Source organism: Brachycentrus maculatus, unplaced genomic scaffold (genome assembly GCF_059751285.1).
Source record: "Brachycentrus maculatus isolate JH-2025_06_01 unplaced genomic scaffold, ASM5975128v1 h1tg000566l, whole genome shotgun sequence".
NCBI lineage: Eukaryota > Metazoa > Arthropoda > Insecta > Trichoptera > Brachycentridae > Brachycentrus > Brachycentrus maculatus.
This window is the reverse complement of record NW_028281308.1, coordinates 41,186-63,260: the sequence shown is the minus strand read 5'-3', so window position 1 is coordinate 63,260 and position 22,075 is coordinate 41,186. Positions and strand designations below refer to the sequence as shown.

The 22,075-nt window shown below is 32.5% G+C and overlaps 1 protein-coding gene across 1 annotated transcript; it reads left to right on the top strand.

The window, feature by feature from the left end:
* Window positions 1-3,797: 3,797 nt before the first annotated feature.
* Window positions 3,798-20,525, top strand: LOC148301377 (uncharacterized). Its single transcript, XM_088273361.1, has 10 exons — window positions 3,798-3,888; window positions 7,292-7,432; window positions 8,586-8,755; window positions 11,375-11,509; window positions 13,550-13,646; window positions 14,434-14,575; window positions 15,515-15,690; window positions 16,970-17,111; window positions 18,896-19,098; window positions 20,416-20,525. Exons 1-10 carry the CDS (start codon window positions 3,798-3,800, stop codon window positions 20,523-20,525), a joined length of 1,407 nt encoding a protein of 468 aa, XP_088129487.1.
* Window positions 20,526-22,075: the final 1,550 nt, after the last annotated feature.

The following is a 22,075-nucleotide window of genomic DNA, read 5'->3' as shown; positions in this document are numbered from 1 at the left end:
ACATAAAACAGTTCTACCAACAGATGTCGCATGCGTCACTCAGAAGAAAACAAAAGACTTCCGATAATATTATTAACTGTCAGAATCAGATAGATAGATAGATAGATAGATAGATATAAAATTATTATAAAGATAAATTAAGAATAAACTTTAATTACAAAGCAACACATTGTTTATTTTATTATTATACACCCACTTTACATATTATTTACACTTAATTTTCAAAAGGAAAATATTACCACGTTATATATATATATATATATATATATATATATATATATATATATATATATATATATATATATATATATATATATATATATATATATATATATATATATATATATATATATATATATATATATATATATATATATATATATATATATATATATATATATATATATATATATATATATATATATATATATATATATATATATATATATATATATATATATATATATATATATATATATATATATATATATATATATATATATATATATATATATATATATATATATATATATATATATATATATATATATATATATATATATATATATATATTTATATATATATATATATATATATATATATATATATATATATATATATATATATATATATACATATATACACACACACACACACACACACACACACACACACACACACACACACACACAAACACAATTCTATAAAATACATATTTTTTTTCTTTTTTCTAATTTATTTTTAAGACTTTAGCCAGTATAATGTTGAACTTCCGACGAAGCTTTGAGGGGACAAATTGGTTATGAATTATTACCAACATCTAAATGCTGTCTTATCCGATCAATGAATATCACGTGTGCGGGTTGGAAGCATCACTGTCCAGATAGCCACCTACGCCTCCCCGGCCATTCATAGTAATTTAATGTGATGACTGTCAATGTTCGATGTGTTGAATTTTTTTAATAAATTTTTTAAAATTTATGAAAAAAGGAAAAATATTTGCGTTTTTATTATTCACACAAATATTTCAATTTCATACTATTTCTGTGAGCCTAAGCGGCTCATTATTAGAAACAGGTATCAAATTGTGGTAGAGTGGGTTTGAACCGAGAAACTCTGACTTGAGAGTCCGCGACACTAACCACGGGACCGCAATCCGGCATTATTAAAAAAAAATCATGTCAGATATTTTAAAGCACTGCTCACTAAATCGTTTGTAACTAAATAGTTCCCAATGCATCAAGGACGATATATTAAATTTATAATAACGTCATATATAAAAAAATCGTCAATTTTCAGTAGTGCATGTTTTCGGAATGCCCAGAAAATGTACTATATCCCAGCGAAAGCGGCATATTTTTAACTTAATATTTACCCGCTACAGGGCAGAAAGTGTTGTTTTTGCATTTTGAAGAAAAGGTATTGTTTAATAATTTTATTAAATACACTAAATATTTTTCAAATGGAGAAAAAACCATTAGGTTTTACGTAAAAGGATCTGTTGCACAGTAAAAAGTTCAATAAGTGGCTTGATATTTATTTTTAATACATTGTATTATATTTTTAAACTTTAAAAACTATCTCCTGAAAAATCAAGTTTTTTTTTACATATCGCTCACTCCTTTCAAGAACGCCATAAATCAAAAAACTTGATTTTTCAGGAGAGCGTTTTCAAAGTTTAAAAATATAATACAATATACCAAAAATAAATATCAAGCCGCTTATTGAACTTTTTACTGTGCAACAGATCTTTTTAGGCAAAACCTGAAGGTTCTTTCTCCATTTGAAAAATATTAAGTATATTTAAAAAAATAACTAAACAATACCTTTTTTTCAAAATGCTAAAATAACACTTTCTGCCCTGTAGCGGGTAAATATTTAGTTAAAAATATGTCTCTTTTGCTGGGATATACTTGAAAATTGGCGATTTTTGATTTATGACGTTCTTGAAAGGAGTGAGCGATATATGACGTTGTTGAAAGGAGTGAGCGATGTATGATACCACCTCTCGTGACAGTTCCCCATGAACTTATCATGGATCCGATATCTATATCCACGTTTTAAATTGATTTTTTTTCATGTATGGAGAGGTGCAATCAAAGTGATGATTTAGGAGAGTGTTATTACAAATGACTAGAGGGCTCGCCGTTATGCGCTGGGTTTACGATTGCCTTAAAGGTGATTCCACGTTCGCTCAATGCGGCGTTATGTAACGTTTTATCAGATTAATTGCCACTCAGAAATGCAACCTGTTCTAGCAGTCTACCAAAAATTGCCCAATATTCTAAGTAATCGTCGAATCGTGGGGAACACGCACGTTTTTTTCAAATAAAATCTCAAAAAAAACAAATACTTGTTGTAACTGCAGTTGGTGGAATTCCATTTTAAATTTTTTGGTAAGATATCTAAAATTAAACACGGTTATTGGATTGAATTCTACTTTTATTTACATATATGTGATAATATGTGACCATGTGTTTTCAAACACCTGTTTTTCTAATAAGACGAAACGCGTCACATATTATCACATACACATATCGCTCACTCCTTTCAAGAACGTCATAAATCAAAATTCGTCAATTTTCAGTTGTGCATGTTTTCGGAATGCCCAGAAAATGTACTATATCCCAGCAAAAGAGGCATATTTTTAACTTAATATTTACCCGCTACAGGGCAAAAAATGTTGTTTCTGCATTTTTAAGAAAATGTATTGTTTAATTATTTTTTTAAATAAACTAAATATTTTTCAAATGGAGAAAAAACCATCAGGTTTTACCTAAAAAGATCTGTTACACGGTAAAAAGTTCAATAAGTGGCTTAATATTTATTTTCAATACATTGTGTTATATTTTCATACTTTAAAAACGTTCTCCTGAAAAATCAGGTTTTTTGATTTATGACGTTCTTGAAAGGAGTGAGCGATATATGTAAATAAAAGTAGAATTCAATCCAATAACCTTGTTTAATTGAGGATATATTATTATTTTATTGAGCAGGTTTCTGGTCAGGTAAATGCCCAGACTCCATATTCTTCTTCATCTTTGATGAGATGTCAAAAAATAAAATGAAAAACATTAATGTAATTGGAGATAATCCAGATTTAGTGAACAAGTATTTGGACACACTCAAAACGTTGTAAAAAAATTGTAAGTCCTTCTCCAAGCACAAGAGCTCAGTCTCTTTATTGGAGAGAACTGCATTTTTAATTTTAAAGTGTTAAGTAGAAATGTTTCTTTTCTAACCCTTATCCACACCCCAATGGTGCATAGGGCACTGCATCGTATAGAAGCAGTGTTATATTGATCGTTAAATACACGAAGGAAAGGTAATCAGCCTTCCGCGTCAGGTACCAGTCCAGGGTCGTATTAACATTAGACTGAAAACTCAAAAATATCTATTTTGATCCTCTTGGGAATCGAACCCGGGACCTCCAGCATAGAAACCTAGCGCGCTAACCACTACACTATGGAGGCGGACAAGAAATGTTTGGGAAATGAAAGGAAGTTATTAAAAAACACCTTTGTATATTTATAATATAATAAAATAAAATAAAATGATAATACTAAATACAAGTGGATAGTGATTTTCTAGCGCGCCGAAACGCGCATGTAGCCCATCGATCTGAGGTACATACAAGTCATTCGTAGGGCCAATTCTGCCCTGAGGCAAGTTGGGAAATTGCTATAAAAACGATGCAACGTTTTTTTTGGCCATTTTATCTCACAAGTTCACTGTTAATAGACTAACGAAGAAGACAACATCATCCATACATTTGTGCCCGTGGTCCAGTGTTCAAAATGGGTGGTTTCAAATTCATACATATAACTTTACTCACGTTTTTAATTAAATTCAGTTGTGCGCAGGACGACGTGTCTAGACAGAAACGAGGTAAGTATTCCCCCCCTTCCTTTAATTGTCATGTACATGTCCGCCTCTGTAGTGTAATGGGTCAGCACGCTCGGCTACAGTTCTGGAGGTCCCTGGTTCGATGTGTGAAAAACGATCACTTAAACTATGTACTGTAAAACCTCTATCTATCGTTTTTAAAAGGATCTATTGAATTAAACAATGAATGCGGGATTAAGAGATCAATACACAAGGAGATAAGATCGAGATATGCGTGAATTTTTCACTCTAATTTTTATTCAATATTACCCTGGACTAGTGCCTGAAGCGGTGGGCTAATCACCTTTCCTTCATGTGTTTACGATCAAGGTAACACTGTTTATATTATGTAGTGCCCTATGCACTATTGGGGTGCGGATAAGGGTTTGAAGTGAAGTTTTTCTACAACACCGTCACTCTTTTTTAGACATCTCAACATAGATGAAGAAAAACATTTACATTTAAATTTAAGCTTTCTGGTTTAAGTGATCACTTTACACATCGCTCACTCCTTTCAAGAATGTCATAAATAAAAAATCGACAATTTTTAGTAGTGCATGTTTTCGGAATGCCCAGAAAATGTACTATATGCCAGCAAAAGCGGCATATTTTTAACATAATATTTACCCGCTACAGGGCAGAAAGTGTTGTTTTTGCATTTTGAAGAAAAGGTATTGTTTAATTCACATTCTTTATCCCATTTTGTATCCATAAACTCAAAATACCGACAAATATAAAAATTACAATTCACAATGGTGACTGCAGGGATTCAAATTGCAAAAACTTATGTTCTGTTTTATGTCCAAAAAAAGAAATAAAATATCTAGGTGTAATAATAGACCAACATTTGAAATACCATAGTCACATTAATGAACTAGTAAAACGAATAAGAAAATGCATATATATATTCATTAGAATCCGAAACATACTAACCATCGACAACCTAAAAAGAGTTTACTATGCTATCGTACACTCACTACTACAGTATGGCATTATTGCATGGGGAGGCTCATACAACAACATACTGAACTCTGTGAAAATAGTACAGAAAACCATAATTAAAGTCATCTTGAAAAAAAAAACATATTTCCAACAAAATTATTATTTAAAAAATTTCAAGTCCCAAATATAGAATCCATTTATAAAAAAACCGCAGTTTTTCAAATACTAAAGGGTGACAACTATTTAAATTTAACAAAGAATTTATCATCGAGATTCTCAAACGATTTTTCTATTCCAAAATGCAACACCAAGCAATTTCAGCAAAACTTCAAATATTTGGCAATCAAACATTTCAATAAACTCCCTAAAGAAATAAAAAAATAGATGATATAAAAATCCTCAAGAAAACAATTAAAGCTCTATAAATTTAAATCTTTAAAAAAATTTATTAAAAAAAACTATTATATCTTTTATTATATAACATTAAACCACGAGTGTAAGTCCCTTTCCAAGCACAAGAGCACAGACTCTTTTATGGAGAGGCACAGCGAATCGAAATATAAAAGTTCTACATATGTATAAATGATTCAAATGTTATTATGTTATAAATAAAAATGTAAATATATTAAATGAATAAAAAAAAAAAAAAATATTTTTTTAAATGTACCAATATTTTTCAAATGGAGAAAAAACCTTCAGATTTTACCTAAAAAGATCTGTTGCACAGTAAAAAGTTCAATAAGTGGCATGATATTTATTTTAACACGTTGTTTTATATTTTTAAACTTTAAAAACGTTCTCCTGAAAAAAAGTTTTTTGATTTATGACGTTCTTGAAAGGAGTGAGCGACATGTGTAAAATTCACCAATTTAACACTCTCCTTTTCATTCATCGTTCACTTTACAAAATACCACTTTAGTTAACACTTATTCGTGACTACCGGTTTCGGAATAATCGTTCCATCATCAGATCATTAAAATAAAATTATTACGGTCTGACATTTATACAAAAAATCTTTTGTTTATTTGTTTGTTAAAGTGGTATTACATAAAGTGAAGAATAAATGATAAGGAGAGTGTTACATTACCATACCACAAAGTTAATAATGCTTTTAATATAGCAAATATAACCCAATTTGTCCGCCTCCGTGGTGTTATGGTTAGCGTGGTTAGCTACCGCGCTGGAGGTTCCGGGTTTGATTCCCAGGGGGGAGGTCAAAAATAAGTGATTTTTTCACTCTACAATCTAAAATTTTACACTGTGCAACAATGATTTTGTAACTGAAATTTTGATGACTGATTTGGACTAAGTTAGTTCTTATTCCAAGTCTATATGGTGACAAGCTTGTATCACGTCAAGTTTTGCTGTTACAGTCATATTATTGTTTGTATGGACCCCATACGTTGAAACCGCAAAAGTGGTTGCTATCTAGACATGCTTTAGTCTAAGGTCTAAGGAATTCAAAAAAAGTTTTGATAATTATGGAGTAACAGTGTAAATATATTAACTTATAAATATTGAACATGATAGCATTATATGTTTAAATATATTTATATATAAATAATAAAATAACTTTAGTCAATATCAGAATTAAAAATATCCATAGCTAAAAAATCTGACGTGCTACATTTTTTGTGCTTTCGTTTTTGAATTCAACTATGCAAAGTGCATAATGATCAGGTATTTTCACGTAAGTTACACAATAAAAGTTGTAAATTGTTGGCCAGTGTATTTATTTAATATTACTCTGGACTGCTACCTAAAGCGGAGGGCTGATCGCCCTTCCTTCATATGTTAACGATCAGTTAATTTTATAAAAATTGTAAAATGTATACATTCTTAATTGTTCTATCTTTTTTGTGTGTATATTAGATTAAAATGGTTAAAAACAATAAAAAAAAATATTCAAAAATAACTCCACCGACAAGACACACAAGTTGGCTTGGTCTCTGCAAAATATTTTTTTAAAATATGTTTAAAATTGTGATTTAAATAAATGTTTGTTTTGAATATTGAAAGCATTAACTTTGTGGATCATATTAATATATTATTTTGAGAAATAAAAAGACTGTGTTTTGATCCACTTACATTTATATTAATCGACTAGTTTTGGCAACCACCTGTTGCCCTCTCCAGGTTTAATTTATGACTAATTAAACCCTGAAAAGGGCAACAGGTTGTTGCCGAAACTAGTTGGTTAATAAAAATGTAAGTGGATCAAAACACTTTTACTAGTTGGTTAATAAAAATGTAAGTGGAGAAATAAAAGTCTTTTTATTTCTCAAAATAATATAAATAAATGTATATTATTTTTGATAATTTATTTTTTTACCTCTGTGATATATAGTAAAGGTTTGCTGTAGCTAATTTCATTGCATCATTCACTCTATTCCCAGCATTTATCCTCCATTCTTTATCTCTGTCGATCCTTCCATCCATAGATAACATGTGACGTTTCCCTCAGGAATATTCAGTCTGGATTCGGGAGAGATCTGCCTCGGGACAGACCGGGTAACTCAAGGCGTTTGCCTCACTCGTCCAGAATGTGGCAGGCAGGGCGGGAAGGTGGTGGGCCACTGTGGCGTCTTCAGTTCCTGCTGTGCCCGTAAGTCCAAAATGCACCTCACAATATCAATAAAGTATTATATTCAAGCATCTTTTATAACACTCGTGAGTTCTATCGTCGGAGACTTGATTTCATTGACCACTTATGGATTGGGTCTGGTTTTATTTCCTAGAAGACCCCAAACATGTTCAGAAACATGTGGGCTGATTGGAGACATCAATAATGCTTAAACGCTGATGAACCGTAAAGTGAGGTCCACATTCATTGCGTCTGATCTACAGAGCTCCCTGTATTTATTTTTAGTGGTCTGAAGCTCTTTGAGCAACATTTTTTATAATTTTCTTCAGTCTCTTTTATTTTCAAATTCATTTCGCTGATAAACACTTTATCATGGAAAATATTGGCAGGACCTTTGCGAAGAGCCTTCTTATTCTCCAACATCTCCTTGGCCCACTCAATAAAGGTATAAAGGTATAAAGCCGTCCACAGAATATTAAAAAAAAATGGTTCTAGAAGAGAGCCCTGCGGGATACCACTATGTATGCAGATTAGTAATTAGATAAGTGGGCTATATCTTTTTTCTATAGGGGCTAGAGAGCTCTTCTAGGAGGTGATAAAAGCTCTTGGAGATCCCAGAAGTGACAAAACAAAAGTTAGAAATCATATTCAAATCATCATATATCAAATTTGAATTAAAGACTTCATTGGATTCTTTGAAAATTGATGGTTCTAGAAGAGAGCCCTGCGGGACACCACTATGTGTGTGGATTAGTAATTAGATTAGTAGGCTCTATCCTTAGGGGGGCAAAAGAGGTCTTCCAAGAGGTAATAGAAGCCCTTGGAAATCTTTTTTTTTTAAATACAAATAGTTCTCATAAATTCCTTAAAATTTGTGATTTTCCAGCACTATGGAAATATTTTTCTATGATTTATAAGTATATTACTCTCGAGTCGATATGAAACACCTATCGTTCCTTTTTATATGAAAGAAAATAGAAGTCTGAGTATCCCAGGGATTACGTACGACCTAGCACTTGGCTGGCTTAAGCGATCACTTCCATCAGAGGTCCGTGGAGAACACTTGAAACACGAGAAAGCCACTGTAAAAGGGAATATGACGATTGTAACAAATGAGGGTACACGCAAGACTTGAAGACTGATATGTGTACACACTGTCGTTGTCGATTCTCAGGTGAGACATGCGACACTGTGACGAGAGCGAAGGACGCCATCTTCTCGAACCCTCCCCTCACGAGCAAGTCTTCCGGCCTGGAGTGCTCCTACAACGTGGAGATCAACAACCCTAGAGTGTGTCAAATCAAAATCGACTTCGACATCTTGACGCTGTCCCAACCCACTTTGGTAAATATCTTAATATATTATTGAAACTGACCCAAATTGAGGGCACAGCCCATACAAACTTATAAACATCAAACTGTAATATGCTTACATACATCAAACATTCATATTTATATTCATCAAATAAAAACACTAATGATGAAAATTGGAATATATAAAACATCAAACATATAAACATCAAACTTTCATACCAATATATCGCTCACTCTTTTCAACAACGTCATATATCAAAAATCGACAATTTTCAGCTATGCATGTTTTCGGAATGCTTAGAAAATGTACTATATTCCAGCAAAAGCTGCATATTTTTAACTTAATATTTACCCGCTACAGGGCAGAAAGTGTTGTTTTTGCATTTTGAAGAAAAGGTATTGTTAAATTATTTTTCTAAATGTACTAAATATTTTTCAAATGGAGAAAAAACCTTCAGGTTTTACCTAAAAAAATTGTTGCACAGTAAAAAGTTCAATAAGTGGCTTGATATTTATTTTTAATACATTTCATTATATTCTTAAACTCTAAAATTGATCTCCTGAAAAATCAATTTTTTGATATATGACGTTGTTGAAAGGAGTGAGCGATACATTTAATTTGTACAATATTCATCAAACTTATGTACTTATATACATTAAACTTATATATCTATAATCATTAAACTTATAAATTTATATTCATCATACTTATAAACTTATATTTATCAAATTTATATAAGTACTTGTTTACATCAAACTCATACATATTTACATTCATTAAACTAATAAATTTATTAACAAAGTTTTTATTTTGCCCAAATACTTTTTCACAAATCTGGATTATTTCTAATTAGGAGTTATTTTTCGACATATCAACATAGACGAAGAAGAATATGGAGGTCTGGGCATTTAAAGGCCTAACGTAAGACCACAGATATATCACAATTTTTACATATTTAGAACATTTTTTTGCAGAGACCCACCAATGCCAAGATTTATGATATTATTATCAACCAAGGTCGAGATGTTAAAAAATAATATTATAAATTTATTTCATGACACTTATACATACATATAACATTTATATACCATACATAACAGTCACTGTGTATAAATCTTGGTTTATTCTAGTATACCAGTCGTCAAAATTGAAATGACTACCCATATAGAGTCACTATTTGAGCCACAACCAGCTAGCTACACAGTCATGTCTCCTCGTATATATTTGGGATTGTATATTGAATGACTATTTTTACAGGACCCCGGAAGAATTCCGGAACGCAAATCACAGCCTAAGGTTATATATTTATATTAATTTTACTCAAACACTTATATATGGTATATCAAATTTATATACTTGTATACATCAAACTTGTATGTTTATAATCATCAAACTTATAAATTTATATTCATTGTATTTAACCTACTTAAATACATCCAATTTATATATTTGGACACATCAAACTTGCATGTTTATAAGCATTAAACTTATATATATATATATATATATATATATATATATATATATATATATATATATATATATATATATATATATATATATATTACTTTTATTATTTTTTAAAATTATTTTATTTTTATTTACATTAGTATGTAACCACTCACCGAGATTTTTATGTCTACCGGTTTCGAGACGTACCCGTCTCTTCGTCAGGACAATCACTACCACAGCATGCAAACATACCATTCTTCACCACCATAGCACCATTTACACACTCAAAACTACACAAAATGTTTAACACATGCGATTTTTGGTCGATCCGAAGACCAACATGCACTAAAAGTTTCTGCACATACATGCGTTACGAGCTGAGGTTAAACATGCACACAATTTATATTAATATTACTTATTTACTTTTAAATATATATAAATATATATATATATATATATTTATATATATGTATATATATATATATATATATATATATATATATATATATATATATATATATATATATATATATATATATATATATATATATATATATATATATATATATATATATATATATATATATATATATATATATATATATATATATATATATATATATATATATATATATATATATATATATATATATATATATATATATATATATATATATATATATATATATATATATATATATATATATATATATATATATATATATATATATATATATATATATATATATATATATATATATATATATATATATATATATATATATATATATATATATATAAATAAAGATAATATTTATTATACTATCGATATAAACGTTACTCGTTTCGTTATGTTTTAACGAAATTAGCATTAATATTGATTAGAAGAAAAGGTCATCAGGTATTATATATATATATATCCTAATTGGAGATAATCCAGATTTGTGAAGTATTTTTGGATACACTGTGTATAAATCATGGTTCATTCCAGATATACCAGTAATCAAAATTGAAATGACTACCCATAGCTCTCATAATTTGAGTGACAACTAGCTAGCTACGCAGTCATGTCCCTTCAAATATATTGTATATTTCAATACTGTTAATTATATATTGAATGACTATTAATTGTATATTAAATGACTATTAATTGTACATATATTGAATGACTATTAATTGTACATGGAATTTTTACAGGATACAGGAGATGATGGGATGAGAAGAATTCCTCCTAAGTTTTCAAACGACAAGAAACCCCCCGTAGATGAGAAGGTTACCTTAGAAGATGTAGAAAAACTCGCAAAAGAGTTTGAGCGAGAAAGAGATGAAAATGTAAGGCATTCCTTCATCATTACTTAAACGCCCTTGAAATGTTATTTTTTTAGAAAATGGCGCTGTATAAATTATCTAAATATATTATTGATAAAACTTATTATTTTTTTACAAAAATGTTAATAATATTAGTATATAACCACCCACCATGATTTTTATGTCTACCGTTTTCGTCAGGACAATAGTTTGTTTTTAAAGTTCAAAAAAGATAAGTCGACTACAAAAAGTGACATAATGCAAATCATGCGAACCCTTATCCACACCCCAATGGTGCATATGGCACTGCATCATATAAACGTAGTGTTATCTTAATCGTAAACACACAAGGGAAAGATCAGCCCTCCGCTTCAGGCACCAGTCCAGGGTAGTATTGAATAAATATTTGAGTGAAAAAATCACTTATGTTTATTAGACTTTCCTCTGGGAATCGAACCCGGGACCTACAGAACGGTAGCTGAGTGTGCTGACCATTACACTACGGAGGCTGAATGTAAATACATATTTATATTCACTGGGTTCATATGTGAATCTTAAGACATTGAAATTTGCTCCACCGCATTCCATCTGATACAGAAGCCTAGTGGCTTCCTGACATACCCCATGAATATTAAGACAGCCTTTGAGCCTGTTGAGTTTTAAATTTGCGTTTTATATTACGAAAATTATACCTCTTAAGAAAGATACCTTCATTTTTAATTAGGACACAATTTCTTGCGGGTGCTCCTCAGGGATCACTTCTATGCCCTCTTCCATTTTTCATTTGCTGTTTCTGAAATTGTGTTTTCGAATTATTTGTACGTTATATGGATGAAACGCTTAGAAAAAAACAATGAAATGTTTAACAATGTTAAGTTTATTTGATATCAATGATAAAATGAGATGTGGCACAGAAAACTACTGCCTTAAATACGCATATATCGTAGTCGTACAGAAGAAAATGACCATCTAACAAAACGTAAAATGTTCAGGAGGGCCATTTAAGTCATTCTTGCTTGGCAAGAAAATAAACATCAATGCAGTTAGTCATTTTTTAAGTCAATATATTTTACTTCCAAGTTTAAAATCCTTTGGGATTTTTTCCAGGGCAATATGAAGCTAGTAAGATATCAAATAGTCAATGATCACGTTTTTGTAAGAAATGCACTTGGGTCACTTTCTCCTGTATGACTACGATATATATGTTTTTAATTAAAAATTACATCATATATCATTTTTATTTTTGCAGGATGGAATTCGATCGGGCAGGGCTGTACAGGGTGAATTTGTAAGTATATTTTTAAACTACCATTATTTCATATAACCGGTCTAACAGGGCGATTAAAATTCCCCATATTTTAATTTTAATTCTATAACTTTAGTCATCGGATTATTTATCATCGGTCCATCTTTTCTGGGGTCAGCCTACTCCTATCTTCATGTCCTATAGTCTCCACCTCAGAACTCTCTGGATCAGTCCATTCCCTGTCCCCCAAGGATTTACCTCTTTGGGCCATCTTTTCTGTATATTGAAAGCTGTCCCGCCGCATGCCCAGATCTGATACAGAAGCATCTAGGCTTCCTGACAGACCTTCTAAATCTATATCTAACAATAGTTAGTTGTACATATTGAAAGCTGTCCCACCGCATGCCCAGATCTGATACAGAAGCATCTAGGCTTCCTGACGGATCTGCTCTTGCTAAGCATTTTTTTTTAACTAAGTTGCGAAATTAATTGAAAATGTGAAACAATATAAAATTGTATCCCGATACTGTAAATTTACATTTAAAAGCTTTCAATATACCTGTCACTGCCAATCTAAATAAATACAATATTGTCAGTCTATCACCAAATTTTCTAGAAGTACCCCAGTGAAGGCAGCGAAAGGGATTAGTGTTTAGTTCAATAAGTCAGCTAGATCCGACTCCGACTCGACGTTGGGCGGTACACAGACGCCCACAACCCCGACCAGCACAGCAGACAGACACGGAACTTCTTTTCTTTTTAAAATCCTTTCTGTATAATGTATTGTTTCCTTGTAAAATAAATTTGTGGTTTTCTAGGGCTTCTCGTGTCGCGATGACGTGATAGAAATCACTAACTTGCACGCCTACAGTGAAGTGATTCCTCATCTGTGCGGAGAGAACAGTGGACAACACGGTAAGCCAATTTACTATTCAAAATGTAAAAACGCAAACCACGCCTTTTGGGTCTCTTCGTCAGGACAACCACTACTGCATCAGCATCACCCCACACACCCATTTATATGTAAAGGTTTAATATGATACTAAGCTAACCGATGAAGTAGGCAGAGAGGATAGAATGCCACACCACTCTGTCTTTACAAAACATTCTTGTCCTCTTCAATATTTATGTAAAACCCGAAGGTTGGCAGTATACCCATGATATGATCATCTCATATCGCTCACTCCTTTCAACAACGTCACAAATCAAAAAACTTGATTTTTCAGTAGAACGTTTTTAAAGTTTAAAAATATAACACAATGTATTAATAATAAATATCAAGCCACTTATTGAATTTTCAACTGTGCAACAGATCTTTTTAGGTAAAACCTGAAGGTTTTTTCTCCATTTGAAAAATATTTGTATTTTTAAAAAAATAATTAAACAATACCTTTTCTTCAAAATGCAAAAACAACACTTTCTGCCCTGTAGCGGGTAAATATTAAGTTAAAAATATGCCTCTTTTGCTGGGACATAGTACATTTTCTGGACATACCGAAAACGTGCACAACTGAAAATCGACGATTTTTGATTTATGACATTCTTGAAAGGAGTGGGCGATGTAACCAGTTACTATTTTCAATAAATACCTTTGATATTTTTCACATTTTTAATTGCGTAGTCTGCCTGACGAATGTGTAGTTACTGTGTATCTAGAAATATGGTTTAGTTATCGAGGGTTAATTGACATTGTGGTTTTAAGTGTATCTTCGTGTCAACGCTTCTCTCAACGTCCGCGCTGTGAGAATCAATCTGAAGATTGCGGACAGAAATGCGAGGCAGGACCTGTCTATACCGTCATGGAGAATAAGGGTCCAACAGCTGGAGTGCTACAACGCATTAGGGTATGAAAAATCTCTACTTTTTTGAGTTTAAAAATGTAAACACGACTAGTTTTGAAAACTACAGATGTCTTCATCAACACGTGAAAATAAAAACAGAGTAATTTCAAAATAATAATAATAATAATAATAAAAGCCCTTATCCGCACCCCAATGGTGCATAGGGCACTGCGTCATATAAACGCAGTGTTATCTTGATCGTTTACGCATGAAGGAAAGGTGATCAGCCCTCCGCTTCAGGTACCAGTCCAGGGTAATATTGAATAAATATGACAGTGAAAAAATCAATTATATTTTTTATTCAGCAGAAACTCTTTTATTAGTAGTTTATTTTACTGAGCAGAAATTCTTTTATTAGTAAAAAAGCGTCTTTTTTCATCTCACCAATAGATGTCTCTAGTGAAGTTCTTGTGATTCAAGAATAATGTTTCAGAATAATTTAATATTATTTTTTGACATCTTATCAAAGATGAAGAAGAATATGGAAGTCTGTGCATTTATGAGGCTGACGACCGTCATAGGCTGGTTTATGGTCACTTTACACACGTGTAACATTCACCAGTTCTACCCATTATTGACAACCACACTACTCAAATTCTTGGAAGTTCTATATATTTGAACCAATTTTGAAACATGAAAAGAAGCTTTTTATTGAGCAGAAAGTTTTATATTATTATGTGAGGTCCGAATCCTGGATTATATTTAAAAAATAATTAAACAATACCTGATCTTCAAAAACCAAAAATAACACATTCTGCCCCGTAGCGGGTAAATATTAAGTTTAAAATATGCAGATTTTGCTGGAATTTAGTACATTTTCTGGGCATTCGAAAAACTTGCACAACTGAAAATTGACGATTTTTGATTTATGACGTTGTTGAAAGGAGTGAGCAACATTTAAGCAATTTCTCATGTCTTCTGTTTGTCTTGTGGTGATTTCAGACTCCAATACAAACCGTCATATTTCGACGTCATTGCCGCGAATTATCCCGTGAAGCCATTATTGGGGCTTGCGCCGACGTTTGGTATTGAAGGAAAGTCTGATGGGGAACACGGCGAGGACAGACATGCCAGGAACTATTATTTCGGAACCACAACCAACGACGAATACTTGATAGGTAAGCCAAATATTTTAACTTTTATTTTACTAACCCGTAAGCTGCGGATCGCATCTATTGTCGTTTTTTATAGAAGTACCGTTGACTGCGGATCGCATGCATAGTCGTTTTTCAACTTTACGTACTTATATCAACACGTATGGATAATTTTTTGCTCTTAAATTTGGTTCGGGGCATGGATGAATTAGTTCTCTTTGATTTATTGTCATAAAATATCAAAATTATTTTAATTTAGTGTCAACTTTATCGTGAATACTTCCGGTCGGCTCGTGCTCCGTAGATACGACAGCCGCGTCTACTATATAGCCGCCATATTTTAGGCCGCGAGTCTGTAAATGTTAATATTTTTGTGTAAATACACCATAAAAACATAATAAGTAAAGTGTATTGTGTACTGTGAACATCTATGATGGATATCCAAAAGTTTCACTACAAAAATAGGCACAAATATGCTTTTTTTGTCAAAAATATTGTAATGTAAAATAATCCAGCACGGGACGGAAAGTTTGACACTCGAAATCGAGCAGCTTAGAGGTTAACAAAAAACCCGCCAAGAGTGTCAGAAATGGAGATTCCAATTACCATTTAGCTCACTCCTTTCAACAACGTCATTTATCATGTCATTGTGCATGTTTTCGGAATGCCTGAAAATGTACTAAATCCCAGCAAAAGAGGCATATTTTCAAATTAATATTTACCCGCTTCAGGGCAGAAAGTGTTGTTTTTGCATTTTGAATAAAATGTTTTATATTTTTTTTAAATATACTTAAGTGGCTTGATTTTTATTTTTCAATACATTAATATTCTTAAAGTTTAAAAACGATCTCCAGAAAAATCAAGTTTTTTGATATATGGCTCACACCTTTCAAGAACGTCATAAATAAAAAAACTTGATTATTCAGGAGAACGTTTTTAAAGTTTGAAAATATAAAAGAATTTATTAAAAATAAATAACAAGCCACTTATTGAACTTTTTACTGTGCAACAGATCTTTTTAGGTAAAACCTGAAGGTTTTTTCTTCATTTGAAAAATATTTAGTATATTTAAAAAATAATAAAACAATACCTTTTCTTCAAAATACGAAAACAACATTTTCTGCCCTGTAGCGGGTAAATATTAAATTAAAAATATGCCACCTTTTCTGGCATATAGTACATTTTCTGGGCATTCCAAAAACATGCACAATTAAAAATTGTCAATTTTTGATTTATGACGTTCTTGAAAGGAGTGAGCGATATGTCGTTGTTTGTATGAAGTTTTGAAATACCATATTTCCAGCGCCTCCTGGATGTCTGCAGTACTATCCCGACAGAGCTGGAACATTCGAGTCCTTTAATTACAACGGTGGACGAGGGCCCTACTTAGCGAACTTGCGGTACGCCACATGCTTCAGAAGATCTGTCGACGTGTGTGGAGTCAAGTAAGTACAAATGTGGAGATCCTCACCAAAAACGTTACATTTCGATTATAAATGATTTTAACCCTTCACTGCACGATTTTTTTTGCATGACTGCATGACTGCATTGACAGTTTGTCTTCGAGATACAAGCGAAGTTATTATTTCGGCGTTTATAGCGCGTCTTTTGGCTAAATTATGAACTATATAAGTGAGTTATGAATGTTTATATATTCATTAGAATCCGAAACATACTAACCATCGACAACCTAAAAAGAGTTTACTATGCTATCGTACACTCGCTACTACAGTATGGCATTATTGCATGGGGAGGCTCATACAACAACATACTGAACTCAGTGAATATAGTACAAAAAACCATAATTAAAGTCATCTTGAAAAAAAAAACATATTTCCAACAAAATTATTATTTAAAAAATTTCAAGTCCCAAATATAGAATCCATTTATAAAAAAACCGCAGTTTTTCAAATACAAAAGGGTGACAACTATTTAAATTTAACAAAAAATTTATCATCGAGATTCTCAAACGATTTTTCTATTCCAAAATGCAACACCAAGCAATTTCAGCAAAACTTCAAATATTTGGCAATCAAACATTTCAATAAACTCCTTAAAGAAATAAAAAAAATGGATGATATAAAAATCCTTACGAAAAAAATTAAAGCTCTATACCTTTAAATCTTTAAAAAAATATATTAAAAAAAACTATTATATCTTTTATTATATAACATTAAACCACGAGTGTAAGTCCCTCTCTAAGCACAAGAGCACAGACTCTTTTATGGAGAGGCACAGCGAATCGAAATATAAAAGTTCTCCATATGTATAAATGATTCAAATGTATTTTGTTATAAATAAAAATGTCAATATATTAAATGAATAAAATAAAAAAATAAAAAAATCTTATCTGTAACAACAAAGAATGGTTGCTTATATTTTAAGGCCGTTTTAAAATCAACTTTTGGGTATATAACAAATTTGATTCACTATGCAGTGAAGGGTCAAGTAATCAGGAATTCAAGCTTGAAACATTGCTAGGTTTTGATACAGTTTAATGTCAGCCTCCGTGGTGTAATGGTCAGCACGCTCGGCTACCGTTCTGGAGGTCCCAGGTTCTATTCCCAGGGGGAGTCAAATAAATATAAGTGTTTTTTTTTCACTGTTATATTTATTCAATATTACCTTGGACTGGTAACGGAAGCGGAGGGCTGATCACCTTTCCTTCGTTTGTTAACGATCAAAATAACTCTGCATTTATGTGATGCAGTGCCCTATGCACCATTAGGGTGCAGATAAGGGTTTGAATGAATGAATTAATAAAAATATATCTATTCGATCCATATGCCCTAACGATCTCAACACACCTTTCTCAATATGATGAACAATGCTTATCTCAGCTTTGCATTCTCAAAATATATATACAACATTTTGAGTGTGTCCAAATACTTGTTCACAAAATCTGGATTATCTCCAATTACAGGAGTTATTTTCATATTATTTTTTGACATCTCATCAAAGATGAAGAAGAATATGGAAGTCTGGGCAATTACGGGGCTTCCAAGAATTTGAGTGGTGTGGTTGTCAATAATGGGTAGAATTGGTAAATGTTACACGTGTGTAAAGTGATCACTCAAACCAGCCTATGACGGTCGTAAGCCCCGTAAATGCCCAGACTTCAATATTCTTCTTCATCTTTGATGAGATGTCAAAAAATAATCTCAAAATATGTTATTATTTATGAAATTTATCCAGTCATTACAAGCAACGTGTATCATTCCATCTCCAGGCTAACTGCGAGCAGGTTCGTTTTGGCTGCCGTGGATCCAGCAACTGGTACCGACTACCTGGACGAGGAGTGCGAGGCCACCCCCCACGTGGTCAACAGCGCCGGGAGCAGGGACTACCTGTTCATCCCGGACGGCCAGACGGCCGACGGCAGACGCGGCTCCAAGTGGTGCGGGCCTAGCGCGGCGGACACCATCGTGGCCTGTAAGTATTCTTCTTCATCTTCTACTTCGAAGTGTAGTCCGCCTCCGTAGTGTAATGGTCAGCACGCTCGGCTACCGTTCTGGAGGTCCCGGGTTCGATTCCCAAGGGGGGTAAAATAAATATAAGTGATTTTTTCACTGTCATATTTATTCAATATTACCCTGGACTAATACCTGAAGCGGAGGGCTGATCACCTTTCCTTCATGTGTAAACCGTCAAGATAACACTGCGTTTATATGACGCAGTGCCCTATGCACCATTGGGGTGCGGATAAGGGTTTTATTATTATTATTTATCTTCTACTTCACTTAGGACTTTGTCCTGTTATTCCTCTGGGAGGTGGAAGACCAGCTATCTCTTTATTGTTTAGGTAGTCTTCTTGGGGGTCTGTTACCTCTTGTGCTTCTGTCTGCTGCTTTCTCACCACTCCGAACTTGCTCTTCCCACATGATTTCTCCAGAAACGTCTTCTTTCTCTTCAACGCCTTGTTTGCTTGCTCTCTTACTTCATTGTAGAAGGCCTGTAAGTGTAGATCTACATACATTGAAAGCTGTCCCACCGCATTCCCAGATCTGATACAGAAACATCTAGGCTTCCTGACAGATCTTTTCTTGCAAAGCAATTTTTTAACTAACTTGCAAAATTTATTCAAAAATTCATAAAAAAATAATACTAAATTGTATCCTGAAGAGAAGATTTACGAAGAAGGTGTCTTTATTGATCAGAAACCCTTAGATTTGTTTGTGAGGTCCGAATCCTGGATTGTAATTACAAACATGTATGTATTACATTCACCTAATTCTACCCGTGATTGACAACCACACTACTCAAATTCTTGATAGTTATAGAACTTAACCTAATATAGTATTTACATGATCCAATTTCGATACATTGTACAAGAATCACTAGAATTTTCATAATAGACATCTTTTGGTGAGATGAAGAAGCTGTTTTTATTGAGCAGAAACTCCTGTATTTGTACATGAGGTCTGAATCATGGATAACAATCACATACATGATATGTATTATTATTAGAACTTCCAAGAATATGAGTAGTGTGGTTGTCAATCATGGGTAGAATTGTTGAATGTTACAAGACAATGTAAAATAATCCCTATAAATGCCCAGACTTTCATATTTTTCTTCATCTATGTTGAGATGTCAACAAAATAATATGATAAATGTGCTTATCTCACCCTTGCATTCTCTCTGATCATTTCGAGCTCTCTCAGTTCGAACATCTCTCAAACATCGTTTTGCTGCACATTGAAGACTATTCTTATATCTATATACATAATTATCCTTTTTTGTTTTCAGCCTTTCCTCCAGGACCTCTCTCCGTATTCTTCAACAGTGACAACATCGCCCCGGTTCCAGGAAACGAAGTAGGATACAGGATGAATTACAACGTACTCAACAACTGTTGACACTCCAAAATGACCTTTTTTTAAAATAAAATCTTCACCAAAATATATCAAGTAGTCTGATAAAGCTTAGTAATATTTATTTTTAAGGGGGTTTTTCACAATAGATCCTGTTTTCAATAAAAAAATAACGAAAATACAAACGATGTTTTTAAAGGCAAGAAAAAACCACACAGTGTAATAGTTAGTGCGTTTGGCTACAGTGCTGGAGGTTCTGGGTTTGCTACGGGTTGTTTTTATTTATTATTCCTTCTAATAGATCGTCGAATCTGTACCGTTATCCATCTCTTGTGACGTAGACCGCCAGCTGTCACTTTGGAGGTCTTCCAGGTGGTCTTCTTCTTCTTTTCTTGAAAAGCAATCAGGCCACTCTATTGACATGGGCATTCCAAAATTGCCCTATTGTACTATATCCTCCGTACATGGAGCGTCTTTTAAAACAACATATGTATAGGAAATTTTCGCTGCAATATTTATTTAGTATCACCTAGATTGGTACCTGAATCAGGTATCACCTAATTTTGGGTGCTTTGCCAGTAAATAATTGGTACCTGAAACGCAGGTCTAATCACCTTACCTTCTTTTAATTAACGTTCAAGAAAAAACTGTATGTGATGGAGTGCCCTATGCACCATTGGATGCGGATAGTAGTTGTTTTTAAATCAAACAGTTTGTGATGTCCTCAAGCATGATGTCACAGCAAAAGTCATAATAATTTGTTCCCTCGCGCGATCCTTGCAAATTGATTATCGATTCCTCTACTATTATTCCAATGACATCCATTTCTGGTAATTATAGATTAATTTTGACAGTTGAAGCAGTTGAAAATAGGGGTGATTCATCCTCTCTGCCTTACCGTACGGGGAACCAGCATGACAATTAGTTAGTTAGTTAATTTTAGACGGAGCAATGAGGGGGTTTAATTGCGATCCCTGAGGCACCCCATTCGTAACTGTTTTTGGATGATTGGCCATATTGTACGCTACCTTGCGTGTTTTTTTTTTAATTTTATTTATTGTTATTTTAAATGGAAGAATAATAAAATTGTGTGAATAAAGAATATTTTTAAAAACCTGTATTTTTATTTTATTTTAAATGCTTTGAGATATCATGTTTTGGTCATTTTTCATGGTGATATTGAGGTGAAGGTATTATATGATGATATTCACGCATCACCTCTCTCTTTGTACTCATTAGAAGATTGATTACCAATGAAAGTCGTACGTCCATGCTTAAAGAACACTGTTTAAAAATATAAAATATAAATAAAATTATTTAAGCTTATAATTTGACCAGATAATTTATTTACAACATTTTGAGTGTGTCCAAATATTTAAAAAATCTGGATTATCTCCAATTACAGGATTTATTTTTCACATTATTTTTAGACATCTCACCAAAGATGAAGAAGAATATGAAAGTCAGGGCATTTACGGGGCTGACGACCGTCATATGCTGGTTAAAGTGGTCACTTTACACACGTGTAACATTCACCAATTCTACCCATTATTGACAACCACACTACTCAAATTCTTGGAAGTTCTATTTATTTA

Bases quoted from the DNA above. Each gene is read 5' to 3' on its own strand.
- LOC148301377 (XM_088273361.1), top strand. From the start codon at position 3,798: ATGGGTGGTTTCAAATTCATACATATAACTTTACTCACGTTTTTAATT. The intron at 14,576-15,514 runs GTATGAAAAATC...TGGTGATTTCAG, and splicing joins GAGTGCTACAACGCATTAGG to ACTCCAATACAAACCGTCAT. The intron at 19,099-20,415 runs GTAAGTATTCTT...TTTTGTTTTCAG, and splicing joins GGCGGACACCATCGTGGCCT to CCTTTCCTCCAGGACCTCTC.